Source organism: Uranotaenia lowii, chromosome 3, assembly GCF_029784155.1.
Source record: "Uranotaenia lowii strain MFRU-FL chromosome 3, ASM2978415v1, whole genome shotgun sequence".
NCBI lineage: Eukaryota > Metazoa > Arthropoda > Insecta > Diptera > Culicidae > Uranotaenia > Uranotaenia lowii.
In genome coordinates, this window is record NC_073693.1 from 23016586 (window position 1) to 23037451 (window position 20866).

Here is a 20866-nt window from a genome sequence, read left to right on the forward strand (position 1 = left end):
GAAGTGAGCTGAAATTTATACGATTTTAGCAGTACATTTTTCACAAAATATTTTTAATCAACATTAGGAAATTGATAAGTATGAATGAAATTGAAGTTTTCTGGCATCTACATATTTGTCTCATAAGTCAAACCATCTTCCGGTCTTGTCCAGTATGCTAATATGAACTCAAGTATGCTAAATAGGAGCGCTTTCCTAATTAGTGTTGTTATATTTACTTAGCGTTTGTAGCAATTTTTGAATTCAATAGTATTGTAGTTGAGACAGTTTCGAACCTTTAACAACTTTGGTCACCACAAGACTTCGTTATCAGAAACTTAATGGTTTTCTTAGATTTCAAACCGATCACGTCGAATTTTTTCCACTAAAGGGCGATGCGGTCAAAATTTGGTAAAGGGAAAACGCGTGTAAATCGGTGAAATCGTTTATTTAAAAAATCAAATTAAATTTCTTTTTCAAGTTTAATTAGTATAAAATTCAGGAAAAATATTTAGATAGGCTTCCGCTTTTCCAAATCCGAATTGCTGGGCCTTACGCTTAACCCCTGCCATCAGATTTTGTACAGCCACCTTGTCGACCTTCTGCGCCGCAGAAAGCCAGTTTGTCTTGAACTGCTGCTTGTCCTTAGCAGTTTTTTGGTCTTCTTTAGGTTCCGCTTGACAATAGCCAGTATTTGTCAATTGGGCGGAGCTCTGGCGTGTTGGGAAGGTTCTTGTCCTTGGGAACCACCTGCATGTTGTTGGCGGCGTACCACTCCATGGCCTTTTTACCGTAATGGCAAGATGCCAAATCCGGCCAAAACAGTACGGAACAACCGTGTTTCTTCAGGAAAGGCAGCAGATGTTTATTCAAACACTCTTTCACGTAAATTTCTTGGTTGACAGTCCCGAAGGCTATGAAAATGCTGCTTTTCAAGCCACAGGTACAGATGGCTTGCCTAACCAGATATTTCTTCACGAACTTTGACAGTTTCATGTGCTTGAAAATATCTGCTACCTTTCCCCTTCCTTTTACCGTATAAAACTCCTGTCCCGGAAGCTGCTTATAGTCGGCTTTGACGTAGGTTTCGTCGTCCATTACCACGCAGTCAAACTTCGTCAGCATCGTCGTGTACAGCTTCCGGGATCGCGCTTTGGCCGTCGTATTTTGTTTATCATCGCGATTTGGAGTCACTACCTTCTTGTAAGTCGATAGTCCTGCTCTTTTTTGGCTCGATGCACGGTTGCAGACGATACACCTGTGGTGGTACAGTCCAGGATGCAGAAGAAAATTTGTGAACACCATTGAAAAAACTATATATAAATTCAGCTTATTTGCGGCATCTCGGAAAGAGGTTAGGGTTTCGCTTGCAACTACCGGCAACTCTCTTTGTCGTCTCAGCGGCTTCCGGTTTTCGATTTCCCCCCGATCCAGACTTCCCGGCTGTCGACAAACGTTCCCAAAACACTTTAATTACATTTGAGTGCGATAAACAGAATTCTAGCCAAGAGCGCCCTAATGTTTCGATCATACACCTCAGTGTAAACGGAGAAAAAATTATTATGACTCCCGCTACACAACGTACAAGAAATAACAACAATTTATTCCTCGTTGTAAGCGTTGCCACATTCAAATTTTCACTCTCATTGGAAAAATCTGCACCGAAATGTGCACCCAAAAGATCTAAGTGGAAAATACTTAAAAAAAAACTTTTTTTTAAATTTTTTTGACTGTTGGTATTCTGTATTCTCAAAATTTCAAAAAACATACATATTTGTTATCAACATTAGTAATTACCTGAAAAATGTTTTAAAATCCAGAAGCTTCTTTCAACTGTGATATTTTTTCCCATAGCTGACCACCTTCACATAAATCTGAATTCTGTCTTTTCTTTATCAAAATTTTCAATCAATTTGGTTTCAAATTCTATTTTAAAAACTTATTTTTCGGTCTTTGTTTACAAATGATGAAATCAGAACTATCAGAACAGAAATCTGTCTTCTGCGCGGATTCTGTACCAAAAATAATAAAAAAAATCTGTACTTTTTTTTTTTATAAATCTGTACTTGTGGCAACCATGCCCACTGCTGTTTCTGTATTTTTTTTTCTTGAGAAAATAAGTCTAGCGTAACATTTCAAAAGGGCGAAACTGCCAAATGTAAACAAATCGAGTTAACGGTCATTCCGGATGTACTCGGTTGCACGCCTTTTTATTTAATATTAATGATACTAACACATTTAACAACTTTGTTGAAGAAACGATTTGACGAATAGTTTTGAAAATATATATCAAAATTACAATTTAGTTCAAAATGCGTCTCAAGTTTCATCAAAATTCCCATTTTTTGCACATTTAAAAAATCTTTTGCAAAGAAAACCTCCATAGGACTTTCTTTACTCAGAAATCAAATTTACTCATAGTCTTCGGGAAAGTTGCTTGTTGCGTTAAAACTTCTTTCAAAATATTTGTAGCGTTTTATAACGTTGCCAACAACATCGGTATGAAATCGGTACGTTTCGTCAAAAATGGTATTCAAAAATTTCGTCAAAAATCGGTAAAAGTACCGGAAAATCGGTAAGTGTGGCATCGCTGAACAAATTGCGCAATAGTTTTTTTTCCGGAAAAGGGAATTCTCTTCATCAGTGAGTGTGAACGCTCTCGCTAACTGTTATTAGTTGAAAATCTCACTCTTGTTTACTTGTCTTTCACTGGGCAGGCAGATCTCGGGGAGTTTTGCCATCCATGTTTATTGAGATGGTTGTAAGGTTCTTTTAATTGAAACTTTTGGTCAAATTTTTAAATGATTCGTGATTTCCGTTATAATTTTAAAAAAAATCTCTTATTTTTGCCGCTTTTCTTCAGAATTTTCTCCTAAGATTCATGTCAGTGGAGTCAATATTAAAAAACTTCTAAAAATGTTCAATTCTATAGCAAGAGAACCCTTTGATAATTGTAACTCTTCTTGGGTAAAAAAAAATCACCTTAAGTTTTTGTGTGATGTTCACATGAAATTTTCCAAAAAATTAAAGAAACGCATAAAACCCGCATGGCCAAAAAAGAAAAATTTGTTCAGTTATATTTTTTTTATATCTCATTTGTTTATAAAAATACATTTTAATTCTTATATATCTTTTCTCTATGCAAATCGGAGCTTAATAAAACACAATATATCAAAAAAATGTTACTTGATTTCAAAAATCCGAAAGCACTATTGAATTCTTGAGCTATAAATCTTCAAAGGTATGTATATTGGACTGAGTCGATTTGGGGTCATTTTTGAATTGTTCAAACTCGGGGGTCTAAAAAGCTTTGTATTGGTTCTAAAATCATCCATGATTTTTAGCAGAATGTTCAAGTAACGTTTACATGAGTAAATTTGAACTTTTAGTTTTGTATGGGAAAATTGAACATTTTGTACTGAAAATTCAACATCGTTTTTATTTCTTCTGTGGAGTCGAGCGCGTTAATGGTTTTCGTACCAATTCATCAAAGGATTCAATTCATAAAGAAAATTCACTGAACAACTTTGTCGAAGACTCTAACTTCGTATTTGATTAGACAAATAAGTTATGAGGTGTTTTATGAGAGCATATTTTTTGGCATTGAAAAACAATAAATTCATTTGACATCACTGCTGGGTGCCTAGCGAGGTATTGCATGCCTACTATACATACAATACCTCGCGAGACACCAGCAATGATGTCAATTGAATTTATTTTTTGTCAATGCCAAAAGACATACCCCTGTTTAACAGTTTTTTTTTTGCCTAATAAGATACGAAGTTACAATCTTCGACAAAGTTGTTGAGTGGAAAATTTCCATTGTAGTATTTATAAATTGGCACAAAAACCATTAGCACGCTCGACTCCACAGAAGAAAAAAAACGATGTTGATTTTTAAGTACAAAATATTCAATTTTCCCATACAAACATAAAAGTTCAAATTTACTCATTTAAAAGTTACTTAAAAATTCTGCAAAATAACATGGATGAGTTCTGTACCAAAACGAAGCTTTTAAGACCCCAGGGTTTGAGAAATTGAAAAATGACCCCAAATCGACTAAGTGTAATGTATATATGTCCCATTTGGTTTTGAGATTTTTGTTTCGAAATGCATACCTATCAGTGAAATTTGAGGAAACCTAACCATCTACTCATAAAAAATTAATTTCAAATCGCTAGACCTATGTTTAAATTGTTATATGTAAAAATATTATCAAAATTTATACTGACATAAATTTATGGTGTTTTTTCTTTCTATTTTCAGGTAAGTGACATCAACCAGTTCTGGTCTACAGGCGAGGCGTAGTGTTGAATTTAAACACACATTTCATCAGTGTCATCATCGAGGGTTACACGTTTGTACATATATAAATCATTCTGATCAGGGTCAATGAACTTTTGATGAAGTATTCAAAGTGCTTTCTCATATGTTCTTTCATTCAAGATTTAATTTGAACCCGTTTTGATTCCAGAACCCGGCAACGTTACACAATTTGTCTATGTATCGCATGACCAACATCTTTTAAACATGTGCTCGTGAATCTCGTTTTTAAGCTTTTTTTTTCCTCAGATATAAGCTTTTTTGCCTTGAGAGCATAGGAGATGAAAGCTTAAATCTGAGGAAAAAAGCTTAAATTTGTCACAAAAGGGGAAAAATGGGGAAATCTGAGAGATGTGCTCCACACGGTTTGAATAACATTGCCGGGTTCTGTTTGTTTCTCTTGCTGCTTGTATGCAATATTTGTACACTCAGAAAAATACTTTTATATATGCCATAAGATTCTCTTATGGCGCCATAAGAAAAATCATTGAAATTCATAAGATTGTCTTATGACGCGAATGAATTCTGAAATGAATACCTACTCCAATAAGAAATTTTCGCTTTTCATCGCTTTTCATAAGAGGGTCTTATGGAAACAGGAAATGTCACGTTTGATGAAAATAATTCAAGAAATTTGATGTTTAAAACTTTTATTTTATTATTCGGCCGACTTATTTCAAATTATATCGTGATCGTTATCAGCAGCACATCAACACTCGGTACCGATAAAGTTATTCGGTAGCAACCGGTCCTTTCATCATATTATTTTAGCCGGTGGTCAGCATGCTGAAAAGTAAACAAAAAAGTACTTGAGTGAATAAATGTTTTCAACGTTCACAAAAAATGAAATTCTACTCAAACTTACCACATCACATTTAACTATTACAAAAACTTATAACTCCACAACTAGTGAGTCCTTTGTATGACGATGAAAAAACAGACTAATGGAATGAATGTGTTCGTTATTTTTCACAATGCCGCTTCTTGTGTTTTTTCATAAGAACTTCTTATGAAAATTGAAAGAATTTCATAAGACTCATATGAAACCCAATTTTGCACTCTAAAAAGCTGTTCATAAGACGCATCTTATGAAAATTATGATAAGAATTTGCCTGAGTGTATGCAATTCTTAATTTTTGATAACACGTACAAACTTTTAGGGATGTTGAAGTTTTAATCTGGTAATGAAAGTTATGAATTATGAACGGAAATATACTACACACACACACTGTCTACTGCAATGAGAGGTTATTGCTTTTCATAAGAGGTTCTTATGGAAACAGTAAATCACTTTCTAATAAGAATAATTTTAGATATTTCATGCTGAAAACATTCTATTTATTGTTTGCCAAATTAAATCATTTATGGTCACCATCAGCAGTGCATCAACAGACGCTTCCATCAAAGTTTTTTTTGCCGCATCCCAATCTTCGACCTAGTGTTTTTGCCGATCAGCTAGCTGAAAAGTAAACAAAAAACTGTATTTCAAATTATTAATATATCAAACGCTCACATCAAAAACATCAAATCGAATTCCGGAAATGACAATAACATTTATCTTTGAAGTAAAACTAGTAACTATGAACTGGCGATTGCTTCGTTCTGTTAGATGATGAAAAAACTGATGAAATGAACGAATGTGTTCATTACTGTCACTCACACAATGCCGTTTCTTCTATTTTTTCAACGTATAAAAATTGAAAGAATTTCATAAGACTCTTATGAAAAATTATTTTACACTCTAAAAAGCGGTTCATAAGACGCTTTTTTTTTTGAAAATTATAATAAGAATTTCCCTGAGTGTAGTATTCAACTTATCTTTAAATTTCAAGATTTTAGGAAAGTTTGGAAGATAAAAACGTTATAATTTGAAATTTTAACAAAAAAAAAAAATTAAATTTGTAAGATTTTAAGAATTTTTGCTGAAAACTGATCAACTTTATAGCTTTTTACCCTTTAGTAAGGGCCACGGGGTCTTTGAAAACAACTTCAAGACAATAAAAATAAAATACAAATACAATACAAATACAATACAATAAAATAGACATATCTGAAAATTAGCCACATGATGAGGAAACTATCCATTATCTGACGCATCCATCGTGGGGTTAAAAACAACTTTTTAAGCTGTTAAACATTTCCAGTTCAAATATAAAAAAAATTAAAAAGAAATTAGGATTTCACATTTATAAGTGTAAATATAAAATCATTCAAAAGCAAATATTAGTCTAAAAGTTTGTTTTTTTAAAATATCTCTACTATAGAGATTTCATAGGTAAAGCTACAATGATTTTTAATTGACTCAAGGTGAAAATTTAGAAATTTGAAAAGAAACTTTAACCCTAATTCGCTCTTGAGTGTCAATATGACACTATTGGAAGTTTGGCGGTTTGTAACTTTATTTGGGTGCATCCAAACAAATTAATTCTTAAAATCATCAATATCGCATCCTTACTTAGTGTTCAAAAAAGCTGAAGTTAGAAGCTGTTCGTTGCACATAAGGAAATACTTTTTTGAAATTATAAAAAAAAACATGACCATAAGAAATATAAAAAAGTAGTGTAAAAACCGGATTTAAAAAAAATCAATGAACCATCAAATTTGTTTAAGTCATACCTGATGAATTTTGATAAGAAGATTGGAAAGTTCCCGTAATTTGACAAATTTCCACATCTTGAGATTTTCAAAATACGACAGAATATTAGACGATTTTTTAAAGATAGCTGGACTTTTGGTCAATTTGCAATTTTGCAGATTTTCTAAGACTTAAATTCAACTTTGCACTGGATATTAAGTAAATAAACACAAGTTTTCCAGGAGATTCCAGGATTATTGTGAACTGATCGAATTACTTTTGCACGCAGCTTCCGGTCATATGTTCCACTTTTACGCCTGGTTTGTTTTGCTCGATCCACCGTGAGGGTCTCCCGGTAACGTTGCAGCACCGAATTTACAGTCGATTTTTGATATTTCATTTGATGAAATTTTCACCACTAAGTAAACAAACCATCCGGATCAAAACACTGTCATTAGATTCGCGATGTGACAACTAGGGGCGCTGCAGTAAATGACTTCAAAGTTCGTTTAATTACACTAGTTTACAAAATTTAAAAAAAATCGTGAACTTGATTAACTGACCAACATTTTCAATGTAAAATTGGGCGCTGAATCCGAAAATGAAATTCAAAAAAATCCCAGTAGAACCGTTTTTGAGTTATGCTCCAAATATGAAATTTCGGAAAAATTAAAAAGTTCTTATACTCAGATTAAAATATCTCGGATGGCATAACAGTAATTTGAAATCCCTCTTTTGCATTTTGAAGGTGAACAAATTTTCTATCGATAATCTGAACACTGTTTTTGCGTTTGACCAACAGTATTGTTGATATTAGTGACTTTATGAGAACAAAATTTATAAAAAACGCATTTTTTTAGAGAAAATTTTGTTTTAACGAAAGTTTTAGACTTGATGGTAGCATTTAAAAAATCTGATTTTCTTTTGCGCTTAAATGTCAATTCAAAACAAAGATTTCAAGTGATTATTTATCAAAATCGGTTGAAAATTGAAGAAGTTATGGCTACTTTACCATAATAGTATTTTTTGAATTTTTTCATAGTTTAACGAACCGCAGTACACTTATCATAGTATAGGAAGAATGAAACTTGATAAATCTCACTCGCTCCAAGTCAACATTATTTATTAGCTTACCACAAGATCACATGCCAAATTTCAGGAAGATCTGACCATAGGGAGGGGTTGCTTGAGTCTCAAACGTGAATAAAATTTTTAGATATTTTGCCCGGAAGGAACGAAAAATACTGGTTTTTCATCAATAACTTCTTGCATCACTAGCTGATTGTTTATGGTTGATTTTCTTGAAGCCTAAGTTGAGACAAATATTTCACCCGAAGACTGCAACACGATTGGACTTGAAGTAAAAAATTATTGCAGTTCAAGGGCCGCAAATTTTGTCCAACACGCAATGAGTATGGACTTTTTACGCATTGCGTTTTATACGAGAATTTTCGACCAAAATACAATCTTTGAACCGAAATAACTTTTCTGTTTAAAATCCAATCGAGTTACAGTCTTCGGGTGAAATATTTGTCTCAACTTAGGCTTTAAGAAAATCAACCATAAAAAACAATCAGCTAGTGATGAAAAAAGTTATTGATGAAAAACCAGTATTTTTCGTTCCTTCCGGGAAAAATATTTAAAAATTTTATTCACGTTTGAGACTTAAGCAACCCCTCCCTATGGTCAGATCTTCCTGAAACTTGGCATGTGACCTTCTGGTAAGCTAATAAACAATTTTGATTTGGAGCGAGTGAGATTCTCCATGTTTAATTCTTCCTGTACTGTGATAAGTGTACTGCGGTTCGTTAAATTATGAAAAACTTCAAAAAATACTATTATGGTAAAGTAGCCATAACTTCTTCACTTTTCAACCGATTTTAATAAATAACCAGTTGAAATCTTTGTTTTGAATTGACATTTAAGCGCAAAAGAATTTTTAGATTTTTTAAATGCTACCATCGAGTCTAAAACTTTCGTTGAAACAAAATTTTTTCTAAAAAAATGCGTTTTTTATAATTTTTTGTTCTCATAAAGTCACTAATATCAACAATACTGTTGGTCAAACGCAAAACAGTGTTCAGATGATCGATAGAAAATTTGTTCACCTTCAAAATGCAAAAGAGGGATTTCAAATTACTGTTATGCCATCCGAGATATTTTAATCTGAGTATAAGAATTTTTTTAATTTTTCCGAAATTTCATATTTGGAGCATAACTCAAAAACGGTTCTACTGAGATTTTTTTGAATTTCATTTTCGGATTCAGCGCCCGATTTCATATCGAAATGACCTTCAGTTTACTGAGTTCAAAAATGCTGTAAACTGGTGTTATTTTAAACTTGAGCTGAAAAGAAATGGAAGCATCTCCATTCTCCCCTAATGATTTTGATTCATTAAATAACGTTGCTGGAGATTTCAAAAACCTACCTATGTTTCGTTTAAATAACTTCGTTTGGTTCAAATTTCCTTTAAAATTCTCTCCAAATTGTCATAGATTACCGAACGGAGTAAAATTCGAAAACTTATGGAACTTTTTCTTCAAAATCCTGAAAGACTCGTTGTTTTTGAAATAGTGGATTATTGACTTAAAACCTTTATTTTAAATATCATCGTATGTAAATGTAGGACGATAAATCAAGTTGACAAGTTAAGACAAGCATGATGAATTTGTTGACTCAATTCATACAAATTTTTAAAAAAGTTTCGTCTAATCTTGCTGACAAATGTAAATTCTCAAATCCAAAATATGCTCTGCCTTGTTTCAATGCATCATGTTCTTGTTCTAGAGCACTTGGACTCTGTTTACGGCATACCAGATATGTTTCTTTTGTGATGATTGAGAGGAAGATATAAAATTTGGCCAAAACCGGAGTGGCGGAGAAGACTTTCTTCATTGCTGGATAAAACTTTCCTGTTCGAAATCTGTATTTTGACGGAAAAACGGTATTGAAACATCGTATATGTGATAGTTATTGGCATTCGGATTCATAATAATAAACAATGCGTGTCAAGAATATATTTTTATTTTTTTTTTTTGAATGAAATGCTATCAATCATCGTCGAAAACTAATCATTACAAATACTGAGTCGATTAAAACTTAACCTGTGAAGACATTCAAAATATGTAATCGTATGTGTAGTGTAAGTGTGATTTAAAAACCAGCGCGTTTAATAAATAATGAAACCATGTGGCTTTCCTTGCAAGAAGGACAAGTTCCGCATAGTTATTGTAAGAGTAAATAGAAGGTTTTAGAAGGTAGTACTAAAATTAAAAATTAAGTCATACAATAAGTTGGGAGCATGGGATCCCGGAAGTAAAAGATTAATAACCTACCGAACGGAAATCGATAGAGTTTCGATAAGTTTCGTCCCTTGATGGCGGTGTGGTTTTCCGAGTTACAGCACAGCAGTGGGAAAATAAGTTTGGTTTTCTCTCAGGCGGCATTTTTTCGCACGAAAAAAATAGCGAAGAAGAAATAAGAGACAGACGTGAAAGACAGAATTCGAATGGAATTGAGGGGCTGGCGCATCGAAACGAACTTTTCGCTACGCGAGCTACCGTGCTTAATTAGCTGTAATTTATTAAGTGCGTGTAGTTTTGAGATGAGCTTTTTTTTCTTCGTTCGAGCTCCAGCAATGTAGGGGTGTTTGTGTTTGTTTGTGTGATTGGAAATTGATTTTTTTTTTCATTTCTGCAATTATGTGCTCGTGAAAGAGCCCACGATGTTTTTTTGAGTATTTTCTCCTACGATCTATCACGATCGCCTCGTGAGGTTCGATCGCTCGATTGGCGTAACTGCATTTAAGTGTAATTTCGTGGCTGTCGTAATGAGTGGCGCATCCCTCATCATCATCATCAACATTGGCAGATGAAGCTCCTGAAATTGGACGGCAATTCGTTTTGGGTGGTGGGGGTTTTTGGGTTTTGGATCTGCTTGTTTTTTTTTTTGTCATTTTTTTTAAAGTGATTTTCAGTGCAATCTAAATTTTGCATCGAATGTTTCGAAGACCAACATCATCACCGTCTTCAGTCGATTGGAAAACCCGAGACAAACCGCTTCGTAAAATGATGTGAAACAGTTGTTCCATTTTCGCGCCTAGGCTTCCGTATTTGTTTGGGTGTTATCGAACCGGACAAAGTTATCGGAACGGCTCTTCGGAGTGATCGGATCCACCTCGATTAGCTTGAGCAGGGCCAGCAAACTCAGCGCGATGTACGGGATGATGACTGAAAATGATGAAAGAGGAAAATATTGTTATTTTTTTTTTGGAAAATGGAAAATGACTCAATCCAACCAGAGATGATTGGTGGTGGGGGCAAAGAAGAAATCAATTAAGTCATAGACTAATTGATGCAGCTTCTTCTCATACACAGAGACTATCTAGACATCTTTCTCTCTCTCTTGGGTGCAACAGACCGGAATCAATAATCGTATTTATTGATACACACGGCCATCAATCCTTATGCAATCAGGTGTTTGTTTACTAAACGGCAAACGGAATCAATCGGAGGTAAACACAATGACGGTTTCAATCTTAATCGAAAGTGTTCCATTCAATGTTGACCGCAAGTCATAATCCGAATTTAATTACTATTGATCGGAATTGATTGAAACCGTCTTATTCTGATTCTGAATTTTGAGTTTTCTTTTGCTTCTAGTATTTCTACTGAACTTGAAACTGATTATGATCAACAAAATTCTTACAAATCGACAATGATATGTCAGAAAAAAATATAAATACTCACATAGCAGTAGCACAACGCTGATGTTGATGAAGACCATCTCGTCCCAGCTCTTGCCGGCGATCAGCAAGTACACATCGCGCAGAATCAAGGTGACCAGTTCCATCGCAAACACGAATCCATACGGGTAGATGAGCTTTGCGCATTCCTATTTGGGTATAAAGTGATTTATGTCATCATCATCGTTGATTAAGGCACATCCATACACACCTTGAAAATTCCGATCACCAGAATGATGCTGGCCATTATCCATGCGGAACCCAGAATCAGCATTGGAATGCCGGAAAACCGGAAGTTGTACCCTGGGGGTTGAATAAGAACATTATTATCATTGATAGTATCGCTGGCAAGTAAGCAAAGTACGTGTTTCCGATATGTAAATCAGTCATTTTCAAAAATGTAAATCAATCTTCGATTTTTTTTTTCTAAAATTCATGCGGATTAATTTGATTTCAATATTATCAAATTTAATTCAAAGCGAATTAATACATTTTCAACAATTCTCTAACGATTTTCAAAACGACTAAAATCACAAAAGACAAACAGTTTTAATCACTTTTCAATTGGCCCAGGCGCATTAATATTGAAGAAATTATTTTTTGACAGTTGCCATACAAACGAGTTCCTATCAAACTGCCAACAAGTCCAATTCATTTTTAATATCAACCAACACATACCTATGGTTTTTTTATCCAAACATAATGGAAAATTGTGCCACCAATCATGAGACAGTACATAATAAGCATTGAAATTTTATAAACTTTCCAAACAGAGAATTATAAAATAATTATAATAAAACATGGAAACCCCCCTAAAATCTTTTAAATGAAAATGAAGAAATACCATCTAATGGGGCATCATGCAACACTTTTCAACTTCAGTGGCTTCTTAAAACCTAATGTCCACAGATAATCATACCTCTTGTACATAAAAAATTTTAAGGTTGATGGGACATCAAATTAATGTAGTCAGAAAAATTATTGGTTCCATCAGTTATATTTGAAAATTTATAAAAAAAATGTGATTTTCTCTCTACTGAGAAAAACGGATAAGTTATCACAAACTTTGTTTTTTGACGAAAAATCGAATGAAAACGTTTGAAAATTTATAGTTTTAACGTATTCATGATGTCATTACGCATAAAGCATAAATTGCAGTAATTTTTGGATTTGTTCGAATTCAATTCTACATTTTTTCTGTCAAAAATGTTTTTAAAGAAAAAGCATAAGTGTGCTGCATACATTTAGGAGTAAAAAATACTACAAAAAAATTTCTAGCTGAAATCATAAAAATTAATGTTTGGGTGGATAAAATTTTGACATTAACCAACGCGTGATGCAAAACCATCATATTCCAGCATATGGAAACAAGGTTTGAAAGGTGAATTTTCGATTTGCATTTTGATGTATTTTATTCCAGACTGGTAATACTAAACTTAGTATACATATCTGCTCTTAAGTCGATAGAATGAATCAAATTTGAAATTTTGGGGAAAACCTTAAGACCGTTGTCCAAAATACCAGATAATGAAAAAAAAACAGAGAATTGAAAGTATTTTCTGCATTTTCATTAAAAAAACACAAATCCCAAAGGTCTTGTTAATAACTTACTGCAGGAAAAATAACAAATTTTTAATGTTCTTAAAATGGTTATGTTAATACGTTCATTGGGAAAAGCTATCTAATCCACTTAAGATGAGGTTGATGAATAATTTTGGGTTTAATTTTTTCAAACTCAAGTTCGAAGCTTGCTCTAAAGAGTTTTGAAATTAGAATATCAGTTTTAATTTTTTTTTTCATTTTTCTATTTAAAAGAAATTATAAACATCTGCCAACAGTTAATTTCCAGGTTTCGAAGTTTGGTTCCACCTGTTTTCTTAGAGACACAATAAAGGGTAACATTCGAATAAAACATTACAATGCTCTTTATTTTCTTTAAGACATAAGCCGTTTTAAATAATGAAATTTCAAAGGGCTCAATATTTTGATTATCCATTATATTACCAAATCAAAGTTTAAATTTTTGATTTAATAATTAAAGTCTGATTAGGATTTTTTTCTGGATTACTGAACGTTCTATGCTCTGGATTCTTATTTAAAACCTGAAACCATTGAATTCTGTATTACTTTGATCTGTTTTATTTTTCAACTGACTTTTGATACAACTTTTTATTTTGAATTCATGTTCACATTCCATTGATTTCAAAACTGTTGATTTTCGAAATCGCGTTTTCCGAAGTTCGGATTTTAGCTGGTGTAGTTTTAAAATAGTACTCTTTATATGAAAATAAAATAAAATTTTGAATTTTAAATGCTTTAGCCACTTTTTTTCAAATTCTTCGCGTTGATTTGAAATTCTAAGTCAGGGTGATATTTCTTTTGTTCTCAACTGTATTCATACCCATAGTACTTCTAAAGCTAAATTCTGATTTTGAGTTTTGACTTTTCAAATTAAATTTTTTTTTCTTTGGATTTTAATGGCTGGGGATGCTCACGAGCTTTCATTGAAACATTTTTATTATCTAAATAACGCTACATGCCACATTTGGCTCCATTGATTTGAAAAGTTTGTCTCCTTTCCTAGTCCACCCTTAAGAAGGGAGAGTCCAAAATAGTTTGTAAGCAAATAATCTCTCTTATAAAAGATGGTCCCTTTTGATTGATAATTGATCGATTTATGCTGAAAAGAGTTTTATGGGATTATTCCTCATTTTCTTCTTCCTATCCTCCACTACTTGAAAAAGGTAGGCTTTTTTAATAATCATGCCCATAATTTCGTACCCGAAAACCCTCCAGTTCTCGAGTTGGGTAAAAAATTGTATAGGAATCTTCCTCCTCCCTTACTATCTTCTCAATGTGGAAGGGAGGGGTCTCAATGTGGAAGGGAGGGGTAATCATAGAAATATTCCTTGTATGCCGTTAGCTTGAATATTTTTCCAACTACACTCAGGATTTTTTTACGCGGTTTTTCAGAGAAAATATTCTAAGACTTTTTCAAAGGAAAACACTTAGAATCTTTTTGTAGTTGGGAAAATCTTAGCTCTGAGACTAAGAACGTGATACATGTGATCTGAGACATGAGACCTGAGACTTGAGACCGAGAACCTGAGACATGAGACCTGAGATTTGAGACCTGAAATATGAGACTTGAGATCTGAGACATGAGACCTGAGACTTGAGACCTGAAATATGAGACTTGAGATCTGAGACACGAGACATGAGACATGAGACCTGAGACTTGAGACCTGAGACATGAGACATGAGACATGAGACATGAGACATGAGACATGAGACATGAGACATGAGACATGAGCCATGAGACATGAGACATGAGACATGAGACATGAGACATGAGACATGAGACATGAGACATGAGAATGAGACATGAGACCTGAGTCATGAGACATGAGATATAAGACCTAAGACATGAGACCTGAGACATGAGACCTGAGACATGAGACATGAGACACGAGACATGAGACCTTAGTCATGAGACCTGAGACATGAGACCTGAGACCTGAGACATGGAACATGAGACCTGAGACATGAGACATGAGACATGAAACATTAGACCTGAGACATGAGACCTGAGACATGAGACCTGAGACCTGAGACATGAGACCTGAGACATGGAACATGAGACCTGAGACATGAGACATGAGACGATCTGAATTCCACACTGTCAAATAAGCCTCACTATATTCTACTATTCTATTAATCTAATTGATTTTGTTTTTTATCTTAAAAATAAACTTTCATTGTACGCCAATTTTTAAATAATCATGGTTCTTACGCGTTTTTTTAGTAACGTGCTTTTATGCGCGAATTTTTTAATTAAAATGGATTTTTTTACGTGGATTTTCGAATTTCGGGTTTTTTTTACGTGGATTTTCGAATTAACGAGGTTTTTTTAAGCGGATTTTCGAATTAACGCGGTTTTTTTTACGTGGATTTTCGAATTAACGCGGTTTTTTTACGCGGATTTTTTTTACGCGGGACGAAATACCGCGTAAAAAAAACCTCAGTGTTTGTATAAAAAGTTACAGAAGCCCTTCTCTCCCTATCTCCGCACTTGAAGCTTGCCAGAATATTTTTCAGACACATCCGGACTGGGCGAATCTGGACAATTTTATCATAAAACCAGGCAAAATCCAGGCATCTGATTTAAAAAACTTTTACCCAAAATCCGGACAATATCAGAGCAAATTCACAGAGATAATCACGGAGTTATTCAATCAAAATAAAAAAGAATACACTTGAAAATATATCTTTACATCAAAACACATCAGCAGGTTTTATATCGTATTTTAGTCTTCCGAAAAATATATAGATTAAACTTTCTAAAAAAACGAAAAAACTGAAAAAAAAATTCTAACTCAATTTAAGTTTTTTTTTGTTCAATTTTGGAAATAAAGTGATTAAATCTGAGCAAATAGAGGCTTTTCTTCACGAAATCCGGGCAACCGGTCTTTTCCTAAAATTTGAGTTAAATATCCGGGTAAGTGCGGGTATGAATAAGCAACCTTGCAAGCTTATCTTAGCATCATCATAATTATTGGGTTCAGTTAAGCATTCTTTGAGTACGTTCTAGCGATGGTAATATTTTTCTATTGAAGAAAATATTCTTTAAGTTGCTTCCGAATGATGATGGCTTAAGATTTTTCTCCGGAATCCTAGCAGAATCCCTTGAATGTAAAGCTGAAGGTAAAAGTTAAATTTTGGTTAAAATAGAACAAAACTACCAAGCGGAAGAAAATTATTTTCAGTCAAACAATGAATGAATGGACGAGTAAATTAAATAAACTGGATAGATGATCAAAACGGCTTTTTTAAAATACAAAAATCTTTTTTCAAGTTTAGGATTTTAAATTAAATTATACTGTAAAGTACGACATTTTCGACTCAAGTGTTCGCAGTTTAAAAGATGGAAGTTTTTTTTGACAATTCAATTTTTCAAACATATTTCATTTATCCATATTTCATTACTTTCTATGAACTATTTCAGCTGAAGGAACATATACATATGAATGTAAATGGTCGTAAACATTAAGGTTTTAAGAGATTCCAAAATTTCCGCTTTTTTCGGCGGTGTTCCGCTTTTTTTCGTGAAATGTCTCTTTTCTAAAAGTACCTGGTAAGTCTACCTGATACCATTGCATGCAAAAATTAGTTTCCATTAGCTCTATTTGTTCTTCAGTTATACAAAAGTTGTATGGCAGCTTCCTTCCCCTCGCCTATTTTTCCACTGGAAGAAGGGAAGGGTTCCGATTAATCATAAAAACAATAATCGTTCCCAAATATTCTCCCATGTCAAATTGGTTCCATTTGCTCGATTAGTTTTCCAATTATGCAAAAATTTATAAGGTAGCCTCTATCCTCTGTTTCTATGTCCCCATAGGAAGAAGGGGTGGGTGCCAAATATTCATTTATCCATTTCTCGTATTCTAATACCATCCCATACCAAAAATGGTTCCTTTTGCTTAATAAATTTTGAGATATGTGAAAAGTTGTAAGAGAGGCCCATTCCTCCCTTTCCAACTCCCTAATGGAAAAGGAAAGGGATCTCAGATTATCATAGAAATATTTCTCGTACCCAAATACCCTCCCACGCCAAATTTGGTACCATTTGCTTGATCGGTTTAGGATTTATGCAAACATTTGTCTTTTGTTTTTTTTCTTTTCATTTTTTTTTTTCTATAGTTCTCTAGAGACTCTGTTAGCAATGAAATGGAAATTTTTTATGAAGTTTCTCTTTTAATCCATTGCTTCCAGCGACTTTAATCCCAATATATTTAAAGCTTTTGATGACACACTGCCGTTTGTCAACGAAACCTGGTTTCAATTTTTTGGTAGGATCTGAATGTAGCATATTGTTTAAATAATTTTAGTTTTTCTCTGATTCAAAATAATTCAAAACATGCTAAATTTGTTTTTATCATATAAATTAAGTTCTTTTAAAAAATTATGTTCGTGACTGTGATTTCCCAATCTCCAATGCTTAAAATATTTAATCTCAACTTTCAATAAGCATTGAAAACTTTTCAATTGGAATTGATTTGTTGATAATTTCAATTGAAAATCAATTAAATGGCCTAAATTAAGAACTACTAAACTATGGTTGCCAGATTTCACGGTTTCATCCGGGTTTGCCCGGATATTTAACTCAAAATTTGGGAAGAATCCAGCCCTGCCTGGTTGCCCAGATTTAATTGTCAAATGCCCGGTTTTTGAGGAGGTTCAAGAAAATCTTAGTTTTCTGGTCGATTTTATAAATCTTTTTTTTGTTTTCAAGTGAAAGGAGACTTCATCCTTTATATAGACACCCTCAACCATTGTCAAAACTCAAGCAAATTCTAAAAATAAAAGATAGATTGACTATTTTTCGCCATATTGTTTTTTTATATCTCGGGTTTTCAGTGTAAGATCAACATAGAATATATACAGGCGATAATTTAATTTTTTTTTGACAAAATCAATCTTTTAAGTCAGTTTTATCGAGCAATCGTTGGATAGTCAATAGCTTCGAGATAAATGTAATCAGAATTGTGCTTAATTGAGATCACGATTCATTTAGTTGAAAAACATGTTTTTTTTAAATTAAAGGATCAATTGAACCCATTGGCAACACTTTTGGTAAGAAATGTTAAGAGTTAACCGTTGCTCTGAAATTATGGCATTATTACCATTGTCCAACGATTGGCAAATCTAATAAAACGAATATATTTTATAAAAAAAATCAATGTTGCAAACATTTAAAAATGATTTTTCAATCATATTTTGTTAAAGTTTCATCAAAAATTAAAAACACAAAAAAATTATTTGTTTAAATTTTCTAAGGTTATAGCATTATTGTTTTGCTCCATTTGGCACATTTTTTTAGAACTTTAGATTTTTGTTAGAGATTCCAGTCACAAGATTTGACAACATTCGATTTTGACAACATCCGATTCTGGCACATGTGCCGGTTTTTAGAAACAACATTATCTTATAATGTTCGCTAGGACAGGACCAATTGATTTTGGCAAACACCATGAATATGTTTTAACGTTATTTGATGGTGATAAAATACAACAACAAAAACATTTTTTTTAATTTCAGAAAAAAAACAAATACAAACAAAAGACTATAAATGACAAAAAAACAAACAATCATTATAAACAAAACAAGAACAGTGTTAAATGCATAAAACACATGATAAAAAATGACCAAAGAAGGTCGGAAAATAACTAAACACGTTAATGACAATAAAATTGATTTTTTGTAGTAATAAGTTTAAAAAAAATTGCGAAAAAACTGTTAGATTTTGGCAGCACAACATGTTCGGGCCTGTTGAGACAATCGAATGGGGTCTACATTGCTAAAGTACCAAGTCACCCCAGAGATCAGGTCCCCTTATTCTCCCCTTTACATGTCTATTGCAACAATAGAATACTTAATTTTAAACTTTAAACAAGGAGCTAAAATTTCAAAGTTCGTTATCGTAAATTTCAAATTTAACAAGTGTCTTTCGCATCAGTAATTTTTTTGACAAAACAGATTAATATCGGTTTTAATATATTCATCCAACGGGGTCCCTGAACGTGAAACCGATTCGAAATTATGATGAGCTTTCGTTCCCCCTATTTCTGGGGAACTCTTTTTACTTCTTTACTCTCTACTTACACTCCTCTAACGGGTAGTCGTAATTAAGTCCCGTGAACAGTACGCTCACCAGCGCGAACAAAATGCTCAGCAGCGCGATGACGTAGCCGTGGAATTTGATGAAAAACCGCAAGAACCGATCCATCTCGATGTTGGTTTTTATCTCGGGTCTCTCGAAGAAACTGCGATTAGCGAACAACAGCACTTCTCCACGCCTGTTTATCACCCAAGCTAAAGCGATAAAAAATCGCGAAATATCGGGTTGGGTCTTTCTTTAGCACCTGCTTCGGGACAAGTTCACTAAAAGCGAGAGAGAGATAGGGACACTTTCACGCGAAACCGTTTTTGTTCGCTTTCCTTCCCGGAGACCGCCTGTCTGTCTGGTCTGATCTGGCGGAGTCTGGAGTTGCGGTTTCTCTTTTGCTGTTGCTTGCAGTTGGTACCCTTCCCGAGTAAGTAGCACTATACGCGTTTGCTTCGCCTTTGCGTTTTTCTACGCGCGTTCAATTCACTTAAACTCGGTGCGCGCGCCAATCATCGGTGGCGCATTGAGCTCGTTGGCTTGGTAGCCGATGACACAGATACGCTCGATTTCACCACACTCGGTCACACTTTTCCTTTCTAAAGCGCAACGACCTCCTGGAGGCGGTTACGGTGCCAATTCAAACTAAACAGGTAGTTTTATGACCCTCGTAATTGGCTAGTTTCTGAACGATCTTCACTTACTGAATCTTGAACCCCTGATTATACTATGATTATATTTAACTTCCGAAACAAATTAGTCGAAACAAAATCGCCAATTGGAAAACTCGAAGCGCGGAGTACGACTTTACCGTTTGGAGGCTCGACGTGGATTGATTCGGCCTGGCCAAGAGCCGCTGGGAAAGCCAGTTAGCCCAAACGGTTGGTCTTTTCCTCTCACCACCATCTTGGAGGCTTTTCTTGAGTAATGGGCCGCGGTTGGACATTCGCCGGACCTCAACCCAACAATCCAACCGGGGATTGATGGTGTTTTGGTCCGCTCAGTGAGCGGTTTTGCGTTCACGGGTCATGGCTCGGTCTTTCTAAGATAGACCCCCAAACTAGTTAAACTTAATTAATTATGAGCGACGCAGCATAACGAGATCACTCACTGGCTCTTCGTCGTCTTCGTTGTAGGTAAATCATATTACTTGTAGAAGAGGATTATAGCAATTAACTAGCACCCCGGTTCAGTGTACGGTACTGTGGGTTTTTTTTTTATGTTTCTCTGTTGAAGATCTAAGGGCATTTGGTAAAGGTCTTGTTTGGCCTTGAACAGAAAAGGCAACTGCATTCGTTTCTAACAACAGGAGTTCAACACAACCAATTATTTCTAAAGAATGGCATAATATTAACGAGTTTAACCCAGATTTAGGTCAGTTTGGATGAATAGATACATATATCACAGCTAGATTGAATTTTAGGAAGGTTGTGAAATATAAATTTATTCCATAGGATTAAGATTAACTTGCAAAGCCCTTCGATTCGTTGAAAGTTTGAATCAAAAGGGTATAGTAGCATTCCGGGTTGTATTTAGCTGAACTGTAGAAAGAAGTCAACTGAGTACCGAGGAAGCAACCT

The 20866-nt window shown here is 34.1% G+C and overlaps 2 protein-coding genes across 5 annotated transcripts in view; one reads left to right on the forward strand and one right to left on the reverse strand.

The window, feature by feature from the left end:
* Positions 1–20866, forward strand: part of LOC129755150 (ras-interacting protein RIP3) — a 430486-nt gene that overhangs the window by 185661 nt on the left and 223959 nt on the right. The window lies entirely within an intron of this gene.
* The window catches only part of LOC129755152 (uncharacterized), a 30802-nt gene continuing 19849 nt past the window's right edge, over positions 9914–20866 (reverse strand). Inside the window, exons 4-6 of the mRNA XM_055751507.1 lie at positions 11835–11926; positions 11628–11772; positions 9914–11108 (exon numbers count right to left, since the gene is read on the reverse strand). Of these exons, the coding sequence (XP_055607482.1) occupies positions 10978–11108; positions 11628–11772; positions 11835–11926 (368 nt within the window). The 3' untranslated portion in view covers positions 9914–10977. The remainder of the gene's footprint in view (positions 11109–11627; positions 11773–11834; positions 11927–20866) is intronic.